Source organism: Eublepharis macularius, chromosome 1 (genome assembly GCF_028583425.1).
Source record: "Eublepharis macularius isolate TG4126 chromosome 1, MPM_Emac_v1.0, whole genome shotgun sequence".
Lineage (NCBI taxonomy): Eukaryota > Metazoa > Chordata > Lepidosauria > Squamata > Eublepharidae > Eublepharis > Eublepharis macularius.
Window position 1 is genome coordinate 132,053,038 of NC_072790.1, and position 27,304 is coordinate 132,080,341.

A 27,304-nucleotide genomic window follows, 5' to 3' on the forward strand; every position below is an offset into this window, starting at 1 on the left:
CTTTCTTACTCGCTCTCCCTCCTTCCTGTTTGAATTTCCCCCCCAAGCAGGTTTTAACCTTTTATCCCCTCTTTTCTCCACTTTCTTCTTTAAATACCGTCCTTGTGCACCTCCCCCGCTGCCCCTCATTACCGTGATGGCCTAGATTATTTTGGAAAATGCATAAAGATCTCTGTTGTAAGGAAAAATCCCAGTTGAGCAACAGAGGAGTTATTCTTTCTCCCTTTCTCTTCCGCTACTGCAGACAAAATTAAAAACCCCTGTTACCAGTCTTTGCTTTGTAGGTTGTGTGTGGGATATCAAGACCAGCAACACTGCAGATGATGGAAGAGGCCTCCAAAGTCTGCATTTCCGTTAGCCTGTTAAAGCAACAGCATCATCTGTACATCCCTCTCTTCTCATGAGGGTACCAAATGAGCTTCCTGTTATAAATGCAGGGTATTAAGCCAAATGGGGGGTGTTGGGGGGGGGGGTTGGTCACGTTACGAGCAACCAATCAAAACAGCTCCACTGCTAAGGAGATGGGATTTCACATGTATCTGATAAAATTTGGTTGTTTCCTTAGAAAAAATATTAGTACACAAAGGAAGGGCATGCAGGTCACTAAGAACCTCTGTGTTAGCTTTTCTTGAATGAACCCACATATCTCTTAAAAGCTTTCCCACTATACAAATAATGTATTTTTTATTTTGAAACATGATTTGATTCTTCAAAAAAAATAACATTATTTGGGTCATAGTTGAACACACATACTTTTCCTTCAGAACAGTGAGCTAGGATCAAAGCATCCAAATACTAACTTGTATATTAATAGAGCTTTAGTTGTTAATGTTCAATATGTATATGAAATTGATACAAATTATCTGTTTTCATGGTTGAGCCGTTATTATATAATGTAAAGTTGCAATTCTGTTGGACTCAGTGGGATTTACTTCTGAATCAACATAGTTATAAGACTGCAATTTAAGCATATTCATATGGACCTCTATTAGCAGTCAGAAGCAAGTTGCATTTAGATGGATGGGACTTTCCAGAAAACACGATTAGGATTGGCCTGTAAGCTTACAAATTGGCAAATGGAAACAATAAATTTTTGTGGGAATTGATCTTTAATTTTAATAATTTTATTATTTCCATAGTTAAGGAAATGTAGTCATCAAGAGCACAACGTACTTTCAGTTTTGTTTGGGAAAAATAGTCTTAACACTGAAATGTACATGAAGACTTTAATTTCAATCAGTTTTTATTTTCAAGTTTTCAGATTTGAAACTTCTATATGAAGATTGTGTGAGGGTACGACAGAGTTACTGGGCCTATCTTGATTCATCTGAAAATGTCTCTGTGAAATTTACAAATGAGTTACATGGAATAGTTAAATCAAAGGAACTAATTAGTTAATGGATTAGAAGCAGAAGGAACTAACTAGCTGTATTCATCTATTTTTCTCTTCAGAAATCATTTACACTATTTCTTGATGTAATAGTCTCATAATAAACCTGGAATTCTTAATTTAATTGATCAGAATGCTAGTGTGCAAGTAGGCTAGGCCAGTTTTACAGTGTAGTCCTAAACAGTAACTCCAGTCTAAACCCACTGAAGTAGCTGTAGTAAATGCTTAGGATTGCATTGTTAGTCCTATTTGTTGAAAGGTAGGTACAAGGCAAATCTAGATTGATTTAATCTGTATTTCAGAATAGGATATGTTAACATTTTTCAGAAAAGGGAGGAACGTGTGTAAACTTTGGGGGGGGAGAAACCCTGGAAATGCTGAAATATTTGCAATTTTTTTTTATCAATCCTCCACTTGTTTTTTTTTTTAAACCAACATGCATAGTCACAACTTTGTTATCAATAGTACATTTTTAGCATACTTATGAAATTTAGAAGTATAAATGTTATTTCCTTCAAACTAAATTGTAACTGTGCAAAATATGAGAGATGCAAACTGGAATACCTTTTACTACTAAAATTGTATGTATCTTCTGCTGTCTAAAAAATAGAGAATGGTGAACATTGAAAATAGAAACTATATATTTTCTAGTAAACAAAAGGAAAATTATAATTTGACTTAGACACAGTCAAAGTGGTGTGAATCCAACTGTTCAATAGGAGGAAGCCTTCTTAGGTTAGAGAAGGGCTTCGAACTTTGCTCAGGGTAGTATTAGGATAGGTGTTTGATCCACACACACACCCCACACACACACATACCACCACCACCACCACCCCATATTAGTGTAGTTTGATACTGAGCCAAGTTTTAACACTGAAAGCATCGATTTTTCAACGATATCATATACACAGCAGTATTAATTGTGAACAAAATTATTCACATTTAAACAAAAAACATACTCTTGAAAATTATCATAGTCTATGCTCTACAGAATAATTATCTAATAATGTAGATGTTTTACATAAAATCTTCATATGGTTCAGAAAGCACTTTGAGTGAGTAAACCCTGTCTTAAGCATTTTCCTTGTTCCAAAAATAACTTCATAAGAATCTTTTTCATTTTTCCTCTGAAAAATCCAGGTGGTGGGATGTTTTCTGGGCAAGGGGAGTTCAGATCCCTACCATGAGTATGGTCAACCAGAAATTTAATTTCTGTGACTAGGACAGTGGAATCTTCCCAGTGCACAGGATCTGGGATTATCAGGTTTTAAAACTTCTGGCAACACAGAGACAGTACATCCTTCAGAATGGTGCCAGTTTGTGTATTGTTCAGGTTGGTGGTGAGGGGTTGCTATAGATAAATATATAATGCTCCTGCCTTGTAAAACCACTTAACCAACTAGCAGATAAAAAAGATATGCTTACTTTCAGTGCAATCCTAAACAGAGTGTGATGGACTGCATTTTTTAAAAAGCCTGGAAGTGCTGTATACATAGTTGCAGGACTGTCAAGGGCTAATCCTGCACAGACACCTACCTGGAGTGGCAGGCTACTCCAAGGAATCTGATTAGATAGCATGAGCTGGAAAGAGAAGGGTTAGTCCTAGCTGAGAGGAATCTAGTGTAAAGAGTTGGGGGAGATGTCCTAATGGAGAGCAGTTCTAACACCAACAGGAAAACTGGGAAAAAGTTGGCAAGGAAGTTTGGGAAGTAGGTGCAGAGTCACAATTGGGCCAAAGAAAAAGGATAGATCTTCTAAGGAGAGGAGATTTTCCCTACTCAGTCAAACAGGGATGTAGCTCTGGAGAGTGAAGAGATCCCAGGTCAAACGTGGTTGGAAACTGTCTGTGTAGACCTTCAGATTCAATTAACAAATGAAGGAAAGCACTAGTGTTTGGAGAGAAGGGCATCGCTGTACTAGAAAGTGGGTACCAGCATTCCTAACTCCAAAAGAGAGAGAGAATATTAAAAGAAAGTATACTAGATTGTTTGGGGGAAACAAAGGAACAAAAGTCTCAACATAAACATATAAGTATCTGTGAAGAGCATAAGAACTAAAGTCTGCATGTACTGATTTTTCCTCAGAGAGGGATATATCTATTGTCTCCGATATTTTCAACCCCTGATTTCACCTGACCTTTCTCCTCTAAAATAAATAAACTAGTTAGTTATTTTTTAATTTTAAAAACTCCACTGGTGCCATTTCTGCCATTCAAGGATGAGGGAATGCCATACAGAGGTACTGTAGTCTAAACCCGCTGATTTCAGAGTAACTCTGTTTAGGATTGCACTGTTTGTCTCTCTGGAGCAGAATGTGAGAATTGTGGAGAAAATTAACCTTTCCAAGCCTAGGAAAGATTTGTGGGTCTCTGTTTTAATGTAATTGGAAGCAGAATAGCTGATCATAAATTTTGCCATTTAAAAATTGCTCTTGTGGTCCCTAAGAGCCAGTTTGTTGTAGTGGTTAAGAACGACGGGACTCTAATCTGGAGAACCAGGTTTGATTCCCCGGTCCTCTGCTTTAAGCCAGCTGGATGACCTTGGGTCAGTCACAGCTCTTCCAGAGCTCTCTCAGCCCCAGCTACCTCACAGGGTGAATGTTGTGGGGATAATAATAACATTTTGTAAACCGCTCTGAGTGGGTGTTAAGTTGTCCTGAAGGGTGGTATATAAATCAAATATTATTATTATTAAATATTTGTGACTATAGTTTTTCAGATTAAACCTTCACCTCACTTTTTCTAGACTGTTTACTGTGACGGATTGGGAGCATGAATCACAGCTTTTCTACCTGTTAGATTTTGCCCTTATTTCCCTAAGTGGAGTTCTTCTAAGTAGCAGAGCTATATTTTGTGCTCCCAGCCTGGCACTATGATGGGTGATGATACCAAGAGAGAGAGAGACAGCTATTCTTAATTTTGCACATATCATTTCCCAGAGGCTTTAACAGTCAGAACATTTGAAGTCACTGAGCTTCACTATAGAGCCTTTTGAGGCACATTGTCTTTTCAGAGGCATCTTTCAAATAACTTCAGTTTGTGTGTGTGAGTTTTGGAAGCTCTAAGGTTCTAATTTTTGCAACTCTTATGGCTAGGACCCTTAAATTGTCACTCAAAACTTAGGGAAAATAAAATACTTCTGTATTGTATTTCAGCAAGATATCCATACAGTGAATAGAATCCATAGGTGTGCCTCTGCAGCTAAATCTCAAATCTTTGGGTTGGGAAAGGAACACTATAGCTTCTTTAGTGTTAGTTCCCACCTGTGCACATAGGCACTATGACTTCTGTGAGGCAGATGTTCCAGTGAGAGAGTGTTGCATGGCACAGGTAAGCAGTGCAAGAGCTAGAGGAAAAGCATCAACACAGTTGGAATTTATTGTTGTCGTGGTAGGCAGATTGCTTCCTTATGCCAGCAGTAGAATTCCATGCCAGATTTTGGGAGGCTTTTTTTGCCCTTTAAAATCTGGCTGTAAGATGGTCAAAGCATATGCAATTTTGCTGAAGGTGCTCAAGATAGCAGCAGTAGACTCACGTGTTCCTTCCCTTCTCCAGAGTGAACTCAGCCTCACTCTTCTCTCGTAGCTTAACTGTCGTAGCTTAACTGTTGATTTACATCTGCACTAACTTTAAACATAGTTAATGCAAATCAGGGTGGTGATCAGGTTTTCTGAATCTGCTTCAGACAGTGTTATTGCATTCTAGTTGAGATGAGATGTTTAGCATTTGCCTTAGTTAAGAGTAGTGCAGTTATAACTCTTAACCATGATTTAAGGCTATGGGAGAAATGACAGGAAGAATATGCAATTAGGAAAGGACTAGTGGAGGAAGTGCATGATCATCTGGCCAAGTTCTTAACTAAGAAGCTTATGGAACACCAAAAGTTATGCTGGTTTTCCTGACTGGTTAGGAAAGGGTGAGGTATACTGATGGAGTTTCATTTCCTCTGTTATGCTGATTTACATAGGTGTATTATCCTGGATGTTTTTATGTAGTATTCAGGATTTGTTGGGTAGGAGGGTTGCAGATTTTTTTCTAGGTTTAGAATGAGTGTCAGTTACATTTTATAACATACTTATTTTGCTGAATAATACCTTCATTGCCTTGGAACACACCCTCTTTATCTCCCCCTCCCATTGTAAGACTTGGATTAAATAATTAAATGTAATAAATTTAGATCTGGGACTGCTCTTGAACTGCACATGTTTTACGCTTGCTAGATAGTGAAAACATGACTAAATTAATGCCCACATCCAGTTTTACACGTTTGCTTTCTGAGTTTAGATATTACTTTCAAGTGCTGTGATTGTTCACTTACCGGTTTTTTAAAAGAAGTGCACCTTCCTGTGTCTGTAAGGGGTAAGACTAAAGAAAATACTTGATATTGAAAAATAATGTTCCTCAAGGTCAAATTGGTGAATTATTCTGGAGGGTTCAGAGGGAGTAGCGTTCCACATATTGTTTGAGTCAATTGTACTATTTCTTCATAGGCATATTTATTTATTTAAAACATAGTTAGGGCTTGCCTTTCTCCCTGGGACCCAAAGTGCCTAACATGATCTCTTAAAAAAATGAACAGAATCACTCATACCAATACATGAAAATTAACAGCATGTATGAATATCATAGTAAACTATATAGAATTGGAAATGTTGGACTCAATAGTTTATTTTCAGATGTTATCACACATTAATTGTGGACAAAATTAGTGACATATAAACAATAAACATTTCTTGAAAAATCTTTAATCTACAAGTATGCATAGAAGTTAATTTCTAATGTTATAGATTCTTAACATCTTTATATTGCCACCTTTGATTGAGTTAAACCACCTTTAAAAGTATTTTGTTCATTCCCAAAGAGAAAATATTTTATTGCAGATTTTTCCAGTGCTTCCCCAACAGAAAAATGGGATGGGGGGGGGGGAGTTCTGTGGCGAAGACCCTGGGAATTCACATCTCTGCAAACTACTCAACTGTCATATGCAATATGCTTGGATCTTTAATGGCTGATTAAATAACCAAATGTATAAGGTGAATGATTTTTTTCCAGCATGTTTTCTCAACTATAAGGAAACAATAGTAGCACAACAATATTGGGTTTTTATCAGATAAAAGGTAAAGATTAAGGAAACCTAAAGTCATAATATTTGTTTATAAAGAACCTTATAGTGAAGCAATTAAGGTTCTTTTCGTACAAAATAGAAGGAAATTAAGTTTAGCTACTTTATTTCACTGTTCTTGTACTTACGGGCACGTGGAATTGTGTAAGTCTCACTCCCAGTGGTCAGCAGACTAGAAAAAACTGAAAAGTACTCTTATCTTCCAAATTATATATATTTTAGGTATACCTGTACAATGTGAATAATAAGTTGTCCACTCTTTTATGATTGTTGTGTGGACTGTTTTTCTTTGAGAATGGCTATTTGTGGCAACATTAAGGACATTTTTACTTTAAAAATCAACAGAGTGAGACACAAAAGTTGGGTTGATTGCTTAGTAATTAAAATTTATGGACTGATGTCTGGTGGCAAGTATAATTTTTTTGACTTTTATGAATTGGGATCTGGAAGACTCCAAGTTTGAGTGGGTGAGCTAGGCTAGTCACTCTTTCAGCCTAACCTTTGAATGGTGATGATTGTATGTGTAAAATGGGGGCGGGAGAGTGATGTTAGAAGCCAATTTGGGTCTCCATTGGGGGAAAAAGCAGGGTATATATGCCTGAATTATTAGAAGAGTTAAACAGAAGTAGTGAGCTAACATACCAAATTAATTAATGCATGTTGATGCTGATGCATAACAATACATTTATCAGAATATTGACGGTTCAACTGGTATGTGTTGACAGTAGCTTCAGAATGTTTTGCCCCATTCTGGTTTTCAGTGCTATGTGGCAGGTATATTTTTTGTCAACTGCAGTTTCATAGCTGAGTGAAGTCAGAGTGTCCTTGTGTTGCTTCAAACATAGATGGATATGCCCATTTTGACCTGGAAGTATCTCCTATTTCACATTGTGGCTTCCATAGTGTTTGGTTCATTAATGCTTGATAATTAATTAAATTGTGCTTGTTTCATGTCACCTTGCCAGCTTGGGTCACCATCCTCAAGAATGTTACATGGAAGATGAAAGATCAGCGAGAGTGTAACCATAGTAGAAGCAGTTGTGATCTAGAAATGATTTTTATACATATCTTTTAAAATGTGAGTTTCTAAGATTGTGCAAAACTTTTCAGATTACATTTTAAATCTGATTAGTTGAAAAAAGACATTTACAGCTGAAGCTTTAAAGTTAACAACTTGAACGTCTAGTTGGTCTAGAGCTATTAGGGCTATTGAACCCTAATCTTGCACTTCTGCTACAGACCAACATAGCTACCCACCTGAAACTATGCTGGTGATGTTATACTATCATTAACTGACCCAGTGAAACTGACTGATCAGCGCCAAGCTGTCTGCAGTGACAAACTGAAAAATGAACCAAACAAACCGCCCTAAAGTTTGTGACGGTTTGTCAGAAATAGCCTCTGATGAACAGCTGGTTCGCGAACCATGAACTGGCCTGGTTCGTGCCGAACTTTGGTTCGTGCCCATCTCTACTTCAAAGATTATATTTTTGGCTTTGATAGATGAAGAGATTCCTAAAGTTAACCACGTGTATTTTTGACAGCTGCCAAACAGTAGCTAAAAATTGGACAAGTTTCAAAATATTGAATATTCAGATGTGGCTCCAGATTGACTGTTTGACAGATAGGAGATAAAAAATAACAGTTTTTCTTTAAATCTTTAAATTCTGGAGTCAAAATTCCTGATATTTTCGAGTTGTGCCCACCACCCTGTGTTAGAATTCCAGAGGTGTCCAGAAGTTCAAAAAGGTTGGGGACCCTATTACAGGCGAATGTAACAAGATGATATTATAATATTATATAATATTATGTGTGTAAAATCTTTAAAATAATAATGTTTAAAATTTAATTTAAATAGAAAATTTAGAAAACTTTTTAAAAAATCATTTTATTAAATTTCCAAACAAATTAAAATAACAGAAAGGAATACAACCACTGACTAAATTACAATAGTGGAGAACAAGATTACAAAAATAAAGCACATAAAAATCAAAAGTAGACAATGCTGAATCAAATTATTGACAGAGGGCTTGATATTCAACACATATTTCAAGACATCTTGGGGCCCAGCTACAAGTGATGAATGACACAGGTTGGACACTTGTTAGCTTCCCTCAAGTTTTGATGGGAAATGTAGGCATCCTGGTCTTGCAGCTTGGCTCTCTGACTGCTGTCCAATGGACTTTTCAACTGTCACTTGTCCAACATTCCGCCAAGCTGCCTACATTTCCATTAAAACTTGAGGGAAGCTGACAAGTGTCCAACCTGTGTCATTCGTCACTTGTAGCTTGGCCCTTAGAAGATACAACCAAGACAGGAATTCTTTGATAACACGGGATTTTTAAAGAGTATTTCTTTGTATACTGTATACCTAATTATTTTTCCATAATATGAGGAAGGGCTTAGATAGATCTTGATGTTGAATATCTTTCTGATTTGTATATGAAATAAAATTGTGCCATGTTTCTTAAAAATCTGACATTTTAGCTTTACTTTTAACTATTCTAACAGCACAATTCTATACAGAGTTACTCCAATCTAAGCCCATTGATTTCAGTGAACTTAGACTGGAGTAACTTTGCATAAAATTGCACTGTAAGTTGATGTGTCAATTTTTCTGCCAGAGCTATTTGCCAGAGCTCAAAATACGAATAATGTAATTTTAAAAATTATGCAAATTTCCAACACTTTGCTATTACCCTACGGGTTGCGATCAACATAAACACTATCTCTTGGATGCCGCTTTTCCATTTTGTTCTCCCTAAATAGTTAACAAGGCCAGCGCTGGCGTTCCATAAATGATTTGATGCATAATATTTTCCATTTCTATAAATATTTTCCCCAAAAATGTGATACTACACTTTCTGAATACATGATGTCTGTAAACGTGAGTTGAAACCTATCTAAGTTAAGTATAAATGTTGATTTTATTCAAACAAAATTGCAAATATACCCAAGAGACAGAGAATTGCAGGTATAAATATACCTTAGTTTTTACTTTCTGAGGATTTGTAGCTCACAACAGTGGGTCTTTTGCATTTCGTGCTTCCGCTTACCCTGACATCTTTATACTCTAGCAAGGCATAACTGCAGATTGATTATAGTCGGGTATCTTTGTTACTGTTCTTTGAGGAGAGAGGTAGAAAAGTGGGGAAGATGAAGAAGGCAGCAGAATCAGGGTATTGGCTATGATATCGCTATCAAAGTTACCAGAAGAAGGCAGGCAGCAATTCACAAGCAAAGAATAGACCGCCTCTGAAGGTGGGAGCATCTTATGGGTGGCAAAACACATAATTGGGGTTGCATTTTGTACGTATGCAGTCACAGTATGAACAGGAATTATTGTTAGTTAATCCATTAGATCAGTGATCCCCCCACTTTTTTGAGCCTGTGGGCACATTTGGAATTCTAACACTGTGGTAGACACAGCAACAATATGGCTACCACAAAACGGCTGCTGCACGTAGCGGAGCCAGCCACAAAATGGTTGCGTGTGTCCGGGGTCTGAGACACAGCCCCCGGCCTTGCTGGGAGGAAGCAATGGGAGGCAGCCGGGAGGTGGCTGCCCTGCTGCCCCAGCTGGCAGCCAGGGCCAGAACCTGCCCACCCCAAGGGAACAGGACAAAGGTCCAAAGCCTCAGAGGGCTAGAAGGGGCAGGGAGGGGCCAGCCAGTACTACCCTCCCAAGGGGAGGGTGGGGGGCCAAGCAACACGAAGGGAGAGGGCAAGGGCAGGGGAAATAGGGACCCAGCAGCTGCCCAAGCAGAGCCCTTACCTGATGAAGAGAAGCAGCCCCAACAGCTCAGAGCCACGCCCCAGCCTATACAGCAGCTAGAAGGCAATAGCCAGGCTCAGGGAGTGCCAGGAGCCAAGCAACTCCAGGTGGAGCTGCCACAGGCATTCTGGGGGAGGAGCTGGGCAGCCAGCCAAGGGGCCACAGCTGGGCCTGCCTTCAGCAATCAGCAGAGTCAGGGAGGCTTGACAGCCAGGCAACAAGACACAGCTGGTGCTGGTCAGTGGCGCCAGATCAGCTACCACTACTTGGGGCAGCCCAGGACCAGGCTGGAAGGAGAGCAGGGCAGAGAAAGGAAGCCCTATAAAGGTTGGCTGGGAAGAGCTCTGGGGTGGTGGGTTTGAGGAGGAGTGATGGTGTGGAGTTGGAGTAGAGTAGTGCGAGAGCAGAGGCTTGGAGGAGAGTTCTTGGAGGAAGGGATGACGGAGATCGCAGAGGGTGAGCAGCCCAGGTTGAGCAGGCCAGCAAGTGGACTGAGAGGGAGTCTGGGTAAGGTATACCGCCCCTCCTTCCACAGAGCAGTGTCCTGCGGCATCCCTGGCACCCCTCTGATGCCAGGGCAGGCCCGGCTGACGCCCCGCCCACTGGCAGCGATGGCAGGCGCTGACAGCTACATCTTGCCTTCAGTCACACAGTGAAGATCCTTGTGCTATGGAAACACTTTCTGCCAAAACAATGTTTTTAAAAATCTGTACAGCCAGTTAATACTCTAATGGCCAGTCAGAAGCCATGTTTTGTAAAAGCCCCACTTTCTAAAAATAATTAGTGAGCATCAGAAGAAGTGTCAGCAGGTGCAGTTGTGCCCATGGGCATCATGTTGGGGACCCCTGCTTTAGATTGTCCTATATAAGTATCTTCATTTTACTCAAAGTGTTAGATAACCCAGGATTTCTGTGGTCGGAGGGTGGATTTTTGCACATTTTTCCACATGCTGATCGTGGCATCCCTTGTCTTTCACAAACAGCATTTTGGATTACAGTGGGAAGGGGAGGCAAGGAAGCTGAAATCTACAGAAAGAAATCTCTTCTGTCCATAAAATTACCTGTGGATCCAAGCCAGACTTTGGAAAGCATTTCTTTAAAAACATTCATTCCAAAACATATTTTAAAGGAGACTTTTCCCTATGTTCTGTAAAATTTCCAGTTTTCCAGTGGACATATTGGGGGAACAAGTCTATGACCCTCTCCAAAATCCAGACCTTCACATCTCTGTAAAGAGAGGTTGTTAAATAGTACTGTAAAGACCATTGGCAGTTGTTGTTGGTGCTGCTGTTTCTCCTGGAGGGGGAAAAGCCCCCTCCCCCTTCCCTAGATCCCACAGTCTGTTTTGATGAGAGGTCCAATACCATTTTGTTGTTGGTTTGTGAGGAGAGAAGGAAAACTTACCAAAGGACTTGTAAATTTCAGATAGTTGTTGTCTTGCAAATACAGCTAGAATAGCTCCTGTAGTGAAGGAAGGAGTTGGGATAAATGTTATCTAGATTCTCAAGAAGGAAAGAGCAGCTGTTAATACCAGGACATGGTTTCTTATAGAAACACTCATAGACTGCGCTCCCAAAGATGTAGATGTCCGAAAGAAACTTCTTTCTTTTTTTTTTCTTGTGACATTTTCCAACTAAGACATTTATGTAACAAATAAAACAATGTTATATACTAAATAAGTTATAAATGCATTTTATTTTGTTAAAGTAGTTAATTAAAATAAGTTTAGCTGTGAAAGAAAAGTACCCCATGTACTTCACATAAAATTTCCTCACATACCTTGGAAAATATTTTTTTTATATTTTCAAAATTTCTGATTAATTTTATATCATGCATTCCTTTGTATACTTAATATATAAATCCCCTTGAACTCAGTGACACGTGGTTAAAACTAAGCATGCAGTTGCTGTCACTCGTAAGAAACATACTTGCACACAGGTAATATTTAACCACATAAATTAACAAAATAAGCTTCCAACAGGAATATGACTAGCAGTGAAATCTAAGCAGTTATTCCAGTCTAAGATCATTGATTTCAGTGGGGTTAGACTAGAGTTACTCTGTTTAGGATTTCACTGTAGAATAGGGATCTGGAATTTCCTCTCTTCAGCTTCTACTGATCTATCTTCAGGGGAATGTGTCAGTTGAATTGTACTTCCCTTTGTAAACTGACAAAATCTGCCGTTTAAGTTGGTAAGATGTATGTGGCATGCCTAGAATTGCATCTGAGCATTTTGAAACAGAAGTAAAAGGCGTTTTTGTAGGCATAATCATTCAAAGTCTGAATTAATCACTAGAAAGATATTGGTAGTACTGTTTACTTTCCTGTAATTTTACACATAATTTGTAGATTACCATTATGCTGCTTCTAAATCCATGTTGGTATTAATTATTTTCCTAAGAAACATTAAAGAGATTTTTCCATTGTTTTCTTTGCCAGCAGGTTTTCAGATAATATGGAAAATTCAAAATGTTTAGGAAGAGCCTGCTTGCGGGGAGGGCGGGATATAAATATGAAATAATAAATAAATAAGATGATTGGACTTAGATGGAACAGTATTGCTATTTGGTATTTGAGTTGATAGGGAAGTGTTTTCACAAATTGTGTAAAACGTCCATTTGTTTTATTGTGGTACATATATGTATGACAAATTGGGTAAAAAACATGCTACAAATGAATTATGTGGTGCCAGTAATTTGAATAGTAGTTGGCTAGTAGAGAATGTGCTGGTAAAGAGTCACAAAACTATGTAGAACTGTCACTTTTAAAAGGTGAAAATGTTTATACATTTTTGCAATAATTACAAAAAAACCTGGAGGTAGGTTTCTAGCATAGATATTTCCCTCTTCACCTCACAGAAGCTTTGAATTCCAAGCTTTTTTTATAGCTGACACTTATAAATGGAAGTTATCACAAGCAGTGGCTATTTAGGATACTCTGGATGAATTTGTATCTGAGTAGAACAGATTGAGCCGCATGAGATTTGTTCTGTGAATAGATGTTATAACAACATAAAGGTATATGTAAATATCTGGTTGAAATTGTCTCTCTCACAGAGCTGTTCTATGTAGGTACTTTAGCGCTTCTCTGAGATCTAGGAATATTCTGTTTGCCAAAGAATGCTGCTCTAAAATTTAACTTTCTGGTTGATAGTTGATCCTCTTCAAAAACTTCAGCATATTGGTCAAGTATATAAAAATGTTAACTGCTGGTTTCTGTTTGTTGTAGAAACAGAACCCAAGCTGTGTATTTGCAGATGATTGTGCTGGAGTATTCAGTTAGGGGCTGGCTCAATCCTCAGTGGCTTCTTTGGAATTCTGTAGGAGCTACAATGTGTTGACAATTGAAGGAGGTCAAACTATGTCCCCTAACCCAGAGTCTAGATATCTTACTTTTACACTTCTATAAAAGTAAAATGGGTCTACTGGGTTAGGAATCAAAGCTTCAGTTAGGAAGATGGTGATGGTGGGGAATCTGCCCTGTCAGCAAGCAATGGAGTAACTGGAGCAGGTTTAGCTTCCATTTCAACATTGTCCCTGAGTGTTTTCATTAACTCTTCAGCACAATGAAGGGCTACCATTAACTCCAGTGGAAAAATTTTAAGCTCTGTACTTTACCTAACTCTGCATAGCATCTTCGTAATGAACTTCATAGCTAAGCACTGGTTTGAACTTTAGTTTCCATGGCCAGTTTAGTTTATCTGAGGTACTTGGAACTGACATCTGTCTATGTTGTGCTTTCCTCTTGAATTTTTGACAGATTTGTATTTCTGGAAGTCTTAGATATCTTCTGGTTCTTCCATGCAAGTGCACTCTGAACAGCTTGATTCAAAAATGCAAGCAAAATATATTATAAATTTGAATGTGCACTTTTAAGTATACAAATGACTAGTGTTAACTTGTATACAGTTAGGGACTCTAAAAATTATTTGAAAAAAGAGGGTTAAGATTTGATGCCAGGTAGTGGATTTTGCCCACAGAAAATCAGTTTGGTAATTGCATCTGTTGGTTCTTTCCTACTATTGTCTGTGCTGCTATTCCAGCTTCTTTCTCTCACTTCTGGAAGAGAAGGAGGGTAATGAGTTTGTGCAGCAATAGGAGTAACAGAATAGGGAGTCACAAGGACTTGTGGAAGTAGGGAAATTGATTTCCCCCCCTCCTGCTCACCATTGCCTCACATCTCCCCAACTCACTGTTGCTTCCCCCTTAATCTCTGGTAACTTTCTCCCTGCCTTCTCCCTCTCATTTTTGCCACCGTGCCATATCTCTCCCCACCCCCTCCTTTGTTCTGTCTCCCTGTGAGGCCCTGTATGGTCCCTCCCAATGCTAAATCTGTAGGCAGTTATGTAGGTATGAACAATGGTTTCTATGACAAGCCACAGTGAACATATAAAGTTGCCTTGTACTGAATTAAACCATTGGTCCATCAAAGTTAGTATTGTCTACTCAGACTGGTAGTGGCTCTCCATTACCTCATGTAGGGTTTTTTCACGTCACCTCCTCTGTGTGTAAAGTGCCTTCAAGTTGTACCCAGCTTATGGCAGTCCCAGCAAGGGGTCTTTAAAGACAAATGAGAAGCAGAGATGGTTTGCCATCGCCTTCCTCTACAGAGACTTCCTTGATGATCTCCTATCCATGTACAGACCCTGTTTAGCTCTGAGATCTGACAAGATCAGGCTATATGATGCTGCCTTCTCTCCTGAAACTTGGAGCGTTTGCATGCAAAACAAATGCCATATTGTTAACCTATGGTCCCTCCAGCTGTATTTTTTCCCACATACCTACATACACAGACATTGCAGTAAAGCGGGGGCGGGGGGCGGGATGTAACTCTCCATGTTTTGATCATTCTAAAATTTTCTACCAGTCTTGGGGTCTGTTGGTTTCGTTGTGACTTCATTTGTAGCTGTGATTGGCTCTGTTGTGCAGGTTTTGCTATCTGCCTGGAGGGGGTGTGTGTGGTCTGCCCTTCACAACAATTAAATATAGAGATAAAGTCTGCTGTTTTCCAGATCAGTAAGTCCTAATTCTGCCTTCACCTCAGGTGTTTGTCTTGACACTTAAAAGCCAAAGGATATTCTTTGGTCAGTATTGTGTTGTTCTTTCAGTCCAGGAATGTACTGTTGACACCCTCTCCAAGGATTAAGGAGCCAAAGCGCTTTAAAACTTAAGAATGAATGTATAAAACTTGCAAACTTTGTAAAGCTTATAGGAAGATTTTTCCTTCCATTTTTGTTTACAGACATCTATTTTTTCTTTCAGTTGTACTCGCTGAATGACTACAAACCTCCTATTTCAAAAGCTAAAATGACACAGATTACCAAGGCAGCAATCAAGGCTATAAAGGTACTCTATACTGATAGCAAAGCATAAAAAGTGCTTGACATTATGCAACTTTCTGATGATACAGTATTTTTCTTTCTGAGCACAATGAAGTTCCTTTGAAACATCTGAAGTGTTATAAGACACACAAGCAAACTAGCTAGTTTGTTTATGCACATCTGCTCTCAATTAAATTATGTACATCTGTCTCAGAAAATTTTACTGGCTGCAATTGCGAGTACTCCATAGCCATTTGGGCTATGTTGTAGTACCTTGGATGTTATCAGATGATGTTCAGTATGCACTGATCACTGATTAAAAAGTGCATTTTCTAGACACAAATGTTTGGAAACTTTTTGAAAATATGTTGTGAAGGCAGCTAACAGATCATTCTTTCTTTGACTGATTGTTAAGAGTCCAAGATGTTTCAGTGATGTTTCATCAAGGAAAGCAAATTGAAGGAGGAAATACATTGATAACTTGGAGTCTGTCTGTCACATTTGGAATATAATATCTGTCAGAGCTTGGGAAAGGGGACCAAGAAAAGGTATAGAAACAACTAAAATCCACAACAACCTACTAAAAGTAGTTTGAATTAAAAGAGGGATGTGGTGAGTGTAAGTTTCTAGCTGAAGTTAGCTGAAAATGACAATAAAGAGGAAGCACTCCAGGGATATACTGCCTGTTTTAGGAGTCTGCTTGCTTCCACTGGACTCTGCTTATATATGTTTATATTTGTAAGTCGGGCAATGGTCACAAAAGCGCCAGAAGTCTTAACAAAAAGAAACTAAACCCTGTAACTTCTAAGTGCTGTGGGAGGTGGAGTGTATATAACTGCCTTTACCAAGGGAATGCTGAAGTTAAAATACAGTTATAAGAGGAAGTATCCTGGCTCTATGGCAACTGTCTGCTCTTTTCCACTACTTAATAAGTGACATAATTGAAATCTGTTGCCCTCCAGTCTTGCTATACACTCTGTTTCTGTGACTTTTAATCCTTAGGACTTTTTGTAATGATGTGACATCTTAAATTAATTAAAAGTATGGAACATGACTACAGTTAGCTTTCCATAAAGAACTGTACTATACTTAAAATTTGTAATTACCTGCATGACTAGCTACCTGTGACAAATAAAAATGGCGACAATGTACATCTTGACTACATGATTTGGAGTTGCCAGGTAGTAAATTGACTTCACTCTGGTACAGTGTAGTGTGAATAAAAAATATGCATTTAACTCCGCAGAAGAGAAGCTTACTTCCATAGCCATTTGGGGGGTTATTCCAAAGTTATGGGCATAAACATGTATGAACTGTGGCGGCTTTATAGAGGCACTGATACTTTGGATTGCTTCCTCATTTTGCAGAGGGCAATTTTCCGAGGAGGAGGAGAATAAAGAAAATTGAATGTCCAGTTTGATACCTTTTAAAAATGCTTAATTGCAAGCTGAATCGTAGGCGGTGCTCATGGCCAAGATTCTGCTGCCAAGATCCTCTGCCTCCGTTCTGTCAATCAGCTGTGTACCAGGCAGGAGTTTAAAGGGTTGGAAAGCATCTTGTCTCTTTAAATTACTGGCCTGCCCCACAGCTGATTAATGGTATTGAGGGGGCTACATGTTATGGCTATGAGCACCAGTGGGTGGTGCCCCCATAGTGAGGAGCCCACCACCTTCTACTGCTCCTTCTCTGAGTTCTGTCATGCTATGAAGGAGCAGAAAGTGGATTTCTTGCTTGATCAACAAGCAACCCCAGATTGCCAAGGATGCCAGTTAAGACAGCTTTTAGTGTATTTTATGTTACTAAGACGTTTTATAGCTTTATCAGTACATTTTGAAAGGAGAGGTAGTATAAGCTTCCTAAATATTGGATGTGCCTTGTAGATCCGGACTAGATTTATCCAAGTCTGCCCTCCCCCAAACTTACCTGGGAGATGAGAGGGAGAGCCTGCAAGTTAAAATAGAGTAGGAAGACCATTTGCCTATTAAGAATGAAAGAAAATGAATAAACGATTAGTAAAAAGTGCACAAAAGGAGCAGCCACAGTTAATGAACCAGACACTATATTGTGGCTGCTGCATTGGCATCTGTCACCCTTCCTCTTCTGACTTACCTAAGTAAAAGCTGAGGCTGCCGTAATGCTGTGAAGGCTGTGGCAGATAAGTTGAGGCAGAATGTACAGTGCCTTTTAGATGATTTGATGCTCTTACCTTCTCACTGCCTAAATTGTTTTGACAGTCTGTGGTCCTAATGAAAAGGCTGTATAGTGTTCAGGACATGTCTTTGTCCCTTGTTAAAACTGACTGTTGCTTCTGTGGTTTGACCAGCTGATGATAGTGCCTCACAGAATGCTAGCCTGTATTTGGACATTGTTTAAGATTTTAAAGAAAGATGGCTAACTGATGGCCCCAAAGTAGCATTTGATTACTAACTAATTTTGTATGGCCTCTTAAGTTTGCCTGTTTTTCTTTGCTTTGGGACCGTGTTGAGTAAGAGAGTTCTCCTGTGTTGTTATCAGCTGGCAGGAGGAGCAAAACTGTCAGATTTTTTGGCAGTAGATAATAGACATCCAGCTTGTGAAAACAGTGAAAGGAGGATACTTTTAATAAGCTAGCCCCCACTCCAGGATTCCAAATTTTCGTGTCCTGAGTAGAGATGGGCACGAAACGAACCACGGAACAAAATTCCGAATGGAACAGCTGGTTCATTTTCAAAGAAACGCATTCCTTGGGTCCGCATTTTTACAGAACAAACAATTTTTCCTACTGTTCCATTCCATTGCTGGTTCGGGAAGCCAGACACTTTGCGCCATTCAATCCATTGCCCAGGCAACGGTGGCAGTCTTTTGGTTGCCTCCAGTCTGAGGCCTCCGTGCTTGATTGGCAGCTGTCCCTGTGAACTAGAGAGCTCCCACTCCGGCCTATTCAGCCAGGAAAAGGGCCAGCCCCTTAAAGTAGGTGGCAGCAGACACTCCAGTTTCTGCCACTGCGAAGAAAAAATGACAGGAAAGGGAGAGACCCATGGATCATGCCTTTCCCGGGGTTCAATCTCTCTGAAATTCGGTGGTCTTTAGAGGACAGTGAGGACTATGTCCCCTGCAAATTTGGTGGGTATTGGTCATTGGGAAAGTCTTGTTTAGTTTGGCTGTGAGCATGAAGGTGCCTGTTCTGGGATACCTTGAACCGGTTTGGAACTGGCTCAAGTTTGGCTAATTTGTGGTTCATGTTCTGTGAAAATGAATGAACCACAAACCACGTGGTTCATTTTTTCCCCGTTCCGTGCCCATGTCTAGTCCTAAGTGAAAATATTTCACTCTTACCAGCACATACTTGCCTTGTAACTAAAGTGTTAGGCAGTCAGTGCAGAATTGTTAAAAATATTTATAGTACTGCAGACTTGCTACACAAATGTGTAAACAAGAAACTGCTTTATGTAGACAACTAAGTAGCAAACACTTTATCAGCAACACTTCTTCTATTTGCCCCATGATATTTCTTAGACTAGCTTAAATCATTGAACAGAAGAAATTAGAGATCATTTTCATATGGAAGAAACAAGATGGCTTGTGTCAATATTGGTCTCAGTGCCCAGAGTCCACCAACAGAAGCTTATTTTCCTTTGCTCCCCCATTTAGGTACAAGACTGCACTGCAGGAAATAGGGACATTAGTAATTCTAATAGAGGAGGGGCTGGATAGGATATGAGAGCGATACTCAGCCCTTCTCTAAAACAGATGCTTCAGGTAGCCTCTGCCCTTTATGCATGGAGAAATGGGAGCAGGAAAAAAAATCTCTTGAGCCATGTGAGAGTTCTCTACCCATAGGAACTGCAGCCACACTCAACTGGATTGAACCAGTGAATTCAGGACATGTTTTAATTAACATGTTTTAATTAACGGAGAAGTTGCTAAAATAGGAAGCAAACCATATAATTGTATTCTGCTGTAAACCTCTTTGTGTTTTTTTTTTAGTTCTACAAGCATGTTGTACAGAGTGTTGAGAAATTCATTCAGAAGGTAAGTTACCAAAGTACTGTATTATTGTGATTTTCTGTTAAATTTGTCATTTCAAGCCGATATATAGATATTTTAAAGCTAAATAAAATATGTACATAGAGAAGTTAGCCATGTTAGTCTGCAGTAGCAAAATAGAAAAGAGTCCAGTAGCACCTTTAAGGCTAACCAACCATACTGTAGCATAAGCTTTCGAGAACTACAGTTCTGCATCTGACAAAGAGAACTGTGGTTCTCTAAAGCTTATGCTACAGTAAAGTTGGTTAGTCTTAAAGGTGCTACTGGACTGTTTTCTAAAATATGTACAAGGTACTGATTTTAATTCAACTTGCTTTAACATGAAAAGTACATAGAAAATAAATTAATTTTCATAATCACTAAGAAAACTTTATTCCATCTTAGTTGTAACTGTTCACTGTATCTTGAGTTAAACAAGTTAGTTGATAACGGAAGCATTCCATTTATATGAAACAGTTAAAGTTCACTGAAGTTAATACCAATCATTACTTAATAGCTGAAGCTGTAAAGTGGAGGTTTAATTGTAATCATGTGTTATACTGATTGGTGAATTCTTTAACTGTCTAAATGTTGTAATAATACTCTGAGAACAACAGATGTTGTATTACTAAAATAAAGTGGAGTGGGAACCTGATCAGCTATCTCAGTGGGAGTCCATTGGGAAGAGCAGGATATATGTTCAGTAATGTTTTTTAAAGGTACCCGTTTTCTACTAGGTTAATAATATATCAATTTAAAAGTTAGAAAAGTAGCTTGAATATTTTTGCATGTTCTTAAAGAGAAATGTGGCTACATAAGTACGTGCAATTTGCTATCCACATTTTGAGTCCACTATTTAGAATTTTAGAATATAAATTGTAAACTATGCTCACCAAATGGTTTGTATACAATAGATCACCTTCTTGTTGTATTCTTTTATAGTGTAAACCAGAATACAAGGTGCCTGGCTTGTATGTCATTGACTCTATTGTACGACAGTCTCGACATCAGTTTGGGCACGAAAAGGATGTGTTTGCTCCTAGGTTTAGCAATAACATCATTAGCACCTTCCAGAATTTATATCGTTGCCCTGGGGATGACAAGGTATTTTGTATTCTACATTTTCTCCTCTAAAAGTAAATAAATCCAGTTACAGCATTCATAAAAGTTTTGTAAACTTTAATGCTTTATTTTATTTTTTGGTAATTTGATGACTTTTTTTTTTGGTAATTTCACTGGGAAAGAGTCATATATTCTCAATGAGAATTCTGTAGAAAAGTGCCTACTGGTAAAGGAAAAAAGGGGTTGAAAAAAAAAGGATTAACACTTTAATGGCTTAAACATATTTTATAAACTTTATTTAAAATAGAAAAAGAGACATTTGAATTGCATAAAGGATCTTGAACAGAATACAGAATAGTAGATTTAAGCTATAACAAATAATATAAGCAAGATATATAACGACACAACTAAATTTCATATTATTCCTCTCTCCTTAATTGCTTATACCCAGAATTTTATACTCAGCATTCTATATTCAATCATATATATCACATTTTATATTCACCATTTAAAAAATCTTAGTTTTATCGTTGATCTGTATCCATGTTAACTATTCTTAATATTTCTTAATTTCCAGCTACGTATTCGAAGAAATCTCTCTAGTTTTCCTTCCTGTGTTGGCCTGTTATGCATGTAAAAAATTAATTTAGCCATAGAGGCATATTCATACAATTTATTCCTCCAGTCAAACACATCTGGACAAAATTCTGTCTTCCTTTTTGGAACACTTTAATGACTTTCTAATACAGCTTTCAGACATTACATTAAAATTATATTATTGTTTTGGATACTGATGTAGTAATTGTATAGGAATGTTACTTTCTGGATTGTGAGTCTTAAATTGTTGTTGTATACATTAATAATACCTTTATAATGTTTTTGCTAAGTGCTCAAAGTACTTTATATTACCTCAGGAATATTTCCAAGAGCCTTAATAATATTAATAAAGAGGGCCAATATTATTACCCTCATATGGTAGGTGAGGGGATGTACCTGGCTGGGAGGGTGGCTTCTCTAAAGCTAACTTATATTCTCGGGAGGTGATGGGGGGAGGTGATGATGACATAAGACAGAGATAAAGTGTAAAACTTCTGCTCTTCAGCTGTACATTATTTTTCTTGTTTGTATCACCCATCCCTCCATCACAATTTATAATTGAAGTCACTGTGATTAACTTTTTCACAAATGGGAAACTTGAGTCTATTTGAAAACTATTTGTTCATCTTCGTTCTTCTGTGCCTCCACACATGGGGGGACTGCGCAGGCGCAGGCCAGCCGCCGGAGAATTTTCTAGAGCTTCCATGGCTCCGAAGGGGCCGTTTGTCGTGCGCCTCAGCGACCGTCTTCCCGCCCAAACGGTCACGTGCTCCTCCAGCGACCAACGGCCCCTTCCCTCAGTTCTCTTCTTGCCGCCGCTTGGAGAGAACGCGAGCTTCGTTGCTCTGTGCTTTTGTGCTTCGTGCCTTTCTCTAACTGATTGCTTGGCTTTTGACTTCGGACTTCGTGACCTCGACTATTCTTCGGATCTCGCTTTGGACTTTGACGTGGACTCGGTAATTTGACTCGGACTGTTTTTTGACCCTTCTTTCGCGTGCCCCTGAAGATGGCCTCAACGGCTCTCTTCAAGCATTGTCTCCAATGCCACACCAAGATGGCCAAAACCGATGGCCATGAGCTGTGCTTCTTTTGTTTGGGGGAGACCCACAACATGTCGGCCTGCAAGATCTGCCAGGGCTTCACCAACAAGGCCCGGCAGGATCGGAGGGCCCGACTGAATTCGTCACTGTGGCAGTCGGTCATGTCCGAGGGGACCCCGTTACCTAAGGCCGGCCCTAGCCCCTCTGCCGAAAGGCGCTCAAGAGCTGGCTCTGTGGCCTCCGCGAGGTCGGGGTCGAAACCGCGTCCCCCGAGTGCCTCGGCGTCGAGAGCGGCCTCCCCAGCGCAGGGTCCGGCGCGGCCGCCCCGCAGCGCGTCATCCACCAGGTCGGATCCGAGACCGACGTCGGAACCAAGGATCCTGGTGCCGAGTCCCCGGTCGGAACCGACGACCGGTTCGATCCCTATAAAATCTAAGAGGTGGAAACCGAGGTCCCCTTCGAAGGCGAGGAGCGTGTCGGTTCCGAGGTCTTCTTCGGAACCAGCAAAAAAGAAGAAGAAGACCAAACATCATCGGTCGCCGCATCCCGCTCCCCAGGAGGAGGTCATCGTGCTTCCTCATACGCCTTCCCCTCATCTGGGTTCCCCCGAACCAGAGGAAATCTCCGTGCCGGTGCCGGATCCGATGGCCTTCGAAACGGTGCCCGCAGAGTTCTCGTCGGGGCCGGAGCCGAGCCCGCGCCGTCGGAGCCGACCATCTCCTGCCCTTCGGTCGCCGAGGTTGGAACCGAGCCCGTCTCCTCATCGGGGCCGTCCATCTCCTGCCCGTCCATCTCCGCCTGCTGTCGGTCGTGAGCGCCGTCGGTCCGGGGACAGCATTCGATCTGCCCGATCCGCTGCATCCCGGCATCGTCAAGCCTCCTACCTTCCCTCACCATACCGTTGCCAGTGGGAAGGGGCACCTGGTGGTTTCTCCGAGTCGGAACCGGGGCCATCGACGTCGAGGCGAACGTGGTTTCCCCCTCCAGTCCAGGGTGAGGACTCCCAGCACGGTTCCGAAGAAGGAGAAGTGGAGAGCCTGGCCGAGTACCAGTCGGAATCCTGGTCTGAACCATCGCCGGCTGATGATCTGGTGCCATCTACGGGCTCCCCGTACGAGGACCTCCGCATCTACGCCGACCAGATGGCGAGGATGGCCCAGGCCCTCGAGATGGACATCTCCTCGGCGACCCCACAGACCAAAGACAAGCTGCTCAAGCGGATATACGGTGACAACCCGGCGTCCATTGGCTTCCCCATGCTCGAGGGTATTGAGGAGATCGTGGAGAAGGTGTGGAAGGTGCCCTGTGACCAGCCTCCAACATCTAAGAGGATCGAGCAGCTTTATAAGATCAAACAGGGCACCTGGCCGGCGTTGGTGAAGCACCCTCCACCTTCCTCCTTGGTCACAGAGGAATTCAACCCCCGACGGTCGGGTCACTCCTCGGTGCCTGCCGATAAAGAGGGCAGAAAGCTTGATGCCATGGGCAGGCGCCAGTACATCGTCGCTTCGCTGGGTCTGAGGATTGCCAACTACCAGACCATCATGGCAGGGTACCAGCTGTACCTCTGGGAGAAGTTGGCGTCCTATACCCGGGACCTCCCACCTGAGCAGAAGGCTGTGGTGTCCCTGCTGCAAACAGAGGCTGTCCGGCTGTCTAAACAGCAAATGAATGCTGGGAGCCATGCTGCTGACACTGCTGCTAGAGGGATGGCTTCGGCGGTGGTCCTCAGGCGCCACTCCTGGTTGCGGTCGACCGCCCTGTCTCAGGAGGTGCGTTCCAGGGTGGAGAGCATGCCCTTTGAGGGGGACTCGCTGTTCTCCAAGTCCACCGACGAGACCCTGAAAAAGAAAAAAGAAGACAGACAAACGGCTAGGTCCTTGGGTCTGGCTCCTGCGGACAAACCCGCCTCCAGGCCACGGTACGCTCCCCGGTCTGGCCCTTACCACTTCCAGGGCAGATACCAACAACAGCGGCCGGGATACCAGCAGTATCCGGCCTACCAGCAGCGGCCTTACCCTCCCGCACAGCAGCAGAGGAGGCGTAGGCCCTTCAAGCCTCGTCCGTCACAGCAACCGGCCCAGCAGAGAGATCAGCAGGGCGCCGGGAGGCAGTACTGACGGGTCGCGCCAGCCGTATCCCCGAACTTTTCGGACAGACTGAGTCCACTCCTCTCTGAGTGGGAGTCGATAACATCTGACTCATGGGTCTTAACGATTGTTGAACTGGGATATGGGCTGGAGTTCGTTGAGCTGCCTAGATGCAGTTCACCCCTGACAGCTGTCAATAACACTATGGCCGAGCTGGATGCGGAGATCGTGTCGCTCTTGGCCAAGGGTGCTGTGGAAGAATTGCCCTATGAGGACTCTGTAAAGGGTTTCTTCTCTAGGTTCTTCCTGGTCCCTAAGAAGGATGGGGGCTTACGTCCCATTTTAGATCTGAGGGGCCTTAATGCCTTCCTCAAGGTGACCAAATTCAAGATGGTTACGTTGGCGGCTGTGATCGCCTTGCTCAAACACGGGGATTGGTTTGCGGTCCTTGACTTAAAGGACGCATATTTTCACGTGGGGATACGGGAGGAGCACAGGAAATACCTGAGCTTCGTTTACCGGCGAAGGGTTTTCCGGTATAAGGTGCTCCCCTTTGGCCTGTCCACTGCCCCACGAGTGTTCACGAAATGTGTGGCCCCTGTGGTTTCCTTCCTACGGGAAGAAGGCTGTACCATCTTTCGGTACCTCGATGACTGGCTCATCGTGGCTGAATCGGAGTCTAGGCTGGTGCAGGACATTGGTTTGGTACTCAGCACTTGCCAACGCCTGGGGCTCCTGGTGAACTTGGAGAAATCCAAACTGGTGCCCAACTGCAAAGTGTCCTACATTGGTGCACTTTTAGACTCTGTGGAGGGTAAGGCTCTGCTCCCTTTGGAGAGGGCTCGGTCCCTAAGGGGTCTAGTGTCCATGTTTAAGAGGAACCGATTCCAGTCTGTGCGCACTATCCAGTGCTTACTAGGGCATATGGCAGCGGCCACCTCTGTGGTGCCCTTTGCTAGGCTGCGTATGCGCCCGCTCCAGAACTGGTTTGTGCGGAGGTACGATGCTCTGCTGCACCCTCCGTCCCTCAAATTCTCTATCCCGAGGGTCATCCTCTCCTCCTTGGACTGGTGGCTGTCTGATGACAACTTGTTTAAAGGGACCCCCTTTGGGTATCAGCACCATGACGTCACGGTTACCACTGATGCCTCTCTGTTGGGATAGGGGGCTTACTGTGGTGATGTGTCTGTGCAAGATGTCTGGTCTGAGAGGGAAAAGACCCTCCATATCAATGTGCTTGAACTAAGGGCCATTCGTTTCGCACTTGTGTCTCTTACAGCACTGCTGAGAAATCGTCAGGTGTTGGTGCAGACGGACAACACGACTGCCATGTACTACGTGAATCAGCAGGGGGGCACGGTGTCCATGGCCCTGTGCCGGGAAGCCACGCTCACTTGGCAGTGGGCTATCAGGAACGGCGTGTCGCTCCGTGCTATACACGTGGCTGGGTCAGACAATGCCCGAGCAGATGCCCTCAGCAGGGTCCCCTTGCTGGACCACGAGTGGGAACTGAACATAGAGTGCGTTGGGCCGATCTTCCAGATGTGGGGTCATCCAGTGATAGACGTGTTCGCCACTGCGGCAACCACCAAGGCCCACACGTTCTGTTCCAGGGCGGGAAGCGACCCCCTCTCTATTGGGGATGCCTTCCAGTTTACGTGGACGCAGGGCTTGCACTACATGTTTCCTCCATTCCCCTTGATTCCCAGGGTCCTGTGCAAGATAGAGGAGGACAGGACGGACTGCATCCTGGTGGCTCCCTTTTGGCCACGGCAGGTTTGGTTCCCGAAGCTCCTGCAGATGTCCCAACGGACATATGTCAGTCTGCCCCCTCGGCAGGACCTTCTCCTGAACGGGAGCTTGGTCCACCACGATCCCAGGAAGCTGCACCTGACGGCTTGGCGGATCGTTCCTCCCCTGTAGGCTTTACTGACGAGGTACAGAGAGTCCTCCTGAATGCTCGTCGGCCATCCACTAGGTGCGCTTATGCGGCCAAGTGGCGCAGGTTTGAACTTTGGGCACTTGCTAAAGGAGTGGTGCCTGACAGCAGTCCCTTGGGGGTTGTATTCGAGTATTTGTGCCACTTGCGTGGCCTGGGCTTGAAGGTTTCCTCCCTCAAGGTCCACCTGGCAGCGATATCAGCTGCTCACACCCGAGTTGAGGGTGCTACACTGTTTTCTCACCCACAATCCCGCCAGTTCCTTAAGGGCATGTACAATCTTTACCCACCTGTGTCGGCGCCGGTGCCTCAGTGGTCGCTGTCCCTAGTGCTCTCACGTCTCATGTTGCCTCCATTTGAACTTATGGCTACCTGCCCCTTGGATATGCTATCTTACAAGGTGGCATTCTTGGTGGCTGTGACATCGGCCAGAAGGGTCAGTGAGCTGTCTGCACTGCGGTCTGACCCTCCCTTTCTTGTGTTTCATCCCAACAAGGTGGTCCTGCGTCCCTGCCTCGGTTTTCTGCCCAAGGTGGTGTCCGCTTTCCACCTCTCACAGGATATTTCATTGCCTGCATTTTTTCCTCACCCTTCCTCTAAAGGGGAGAAGGCCCTCCATTCCTTAGACTTGAAGAGGGCCATAGCCTATTACCTGGATAGGACGAAGGGATTCCGCTCCAGTCCTCACCTGTTTGTATGTTTTGGAGCCAAGGACAAGGGTAACAGGGCTTCCTCGCAGACCCTGTCTAGGTGGATTGTGGCGGCCATTAGCAGGGCCTATTCCCTGGCAGGAGTAGCTTGCCCGCTTCATGTTAGAGCCCACTCCACGCGGTCCCAAGCATCCTCTTCGGCACTCCTCAAGGGGGTGCCCCTGGTTAGCATTTGTAAAGCAGCCACATGGTCCTCTGCAGACACCTTTGTCAGGCATTACGCCATTGATGTCAATGCGGGGCAGGATGTATCTGT

At 42.3% G+C, this 27,304-nt stretch overlaps 1 protein-coding gene across 3 annotated transcripts in view; it reads left to right on the forward strand.

The window, feature by feature from the left end:
• Positions 1 to 27,304, forward strand: part of SCAF8 (SR-related CTD associated factor 8) — a 122,168-nt gene that overhangs the window by 551 nt on the left and 94,313 nt on the right. For all 3 annotated transcript variants that reach the window (XM_054969837.1, XM_055004009.1, XM_054969838.1), the window contains exons 2-4: positions 15,547 to 15,630; positions 19,572 to 19,616; positions 20,553 to 20,714. In XM_054969837.1, the coding sequence (XP_054825812.1) occupies positions 15,547 to 15,630; positions 19,572 to 19,616; positions 20,553 to 20,714 (291 nt within the window). The remainder of the gene's footprint in view (positions 1 to 15,546; positions 15,631 to 19,571; positions 19,617 to 20,552; positions 20,715 to 27,304) is intronic.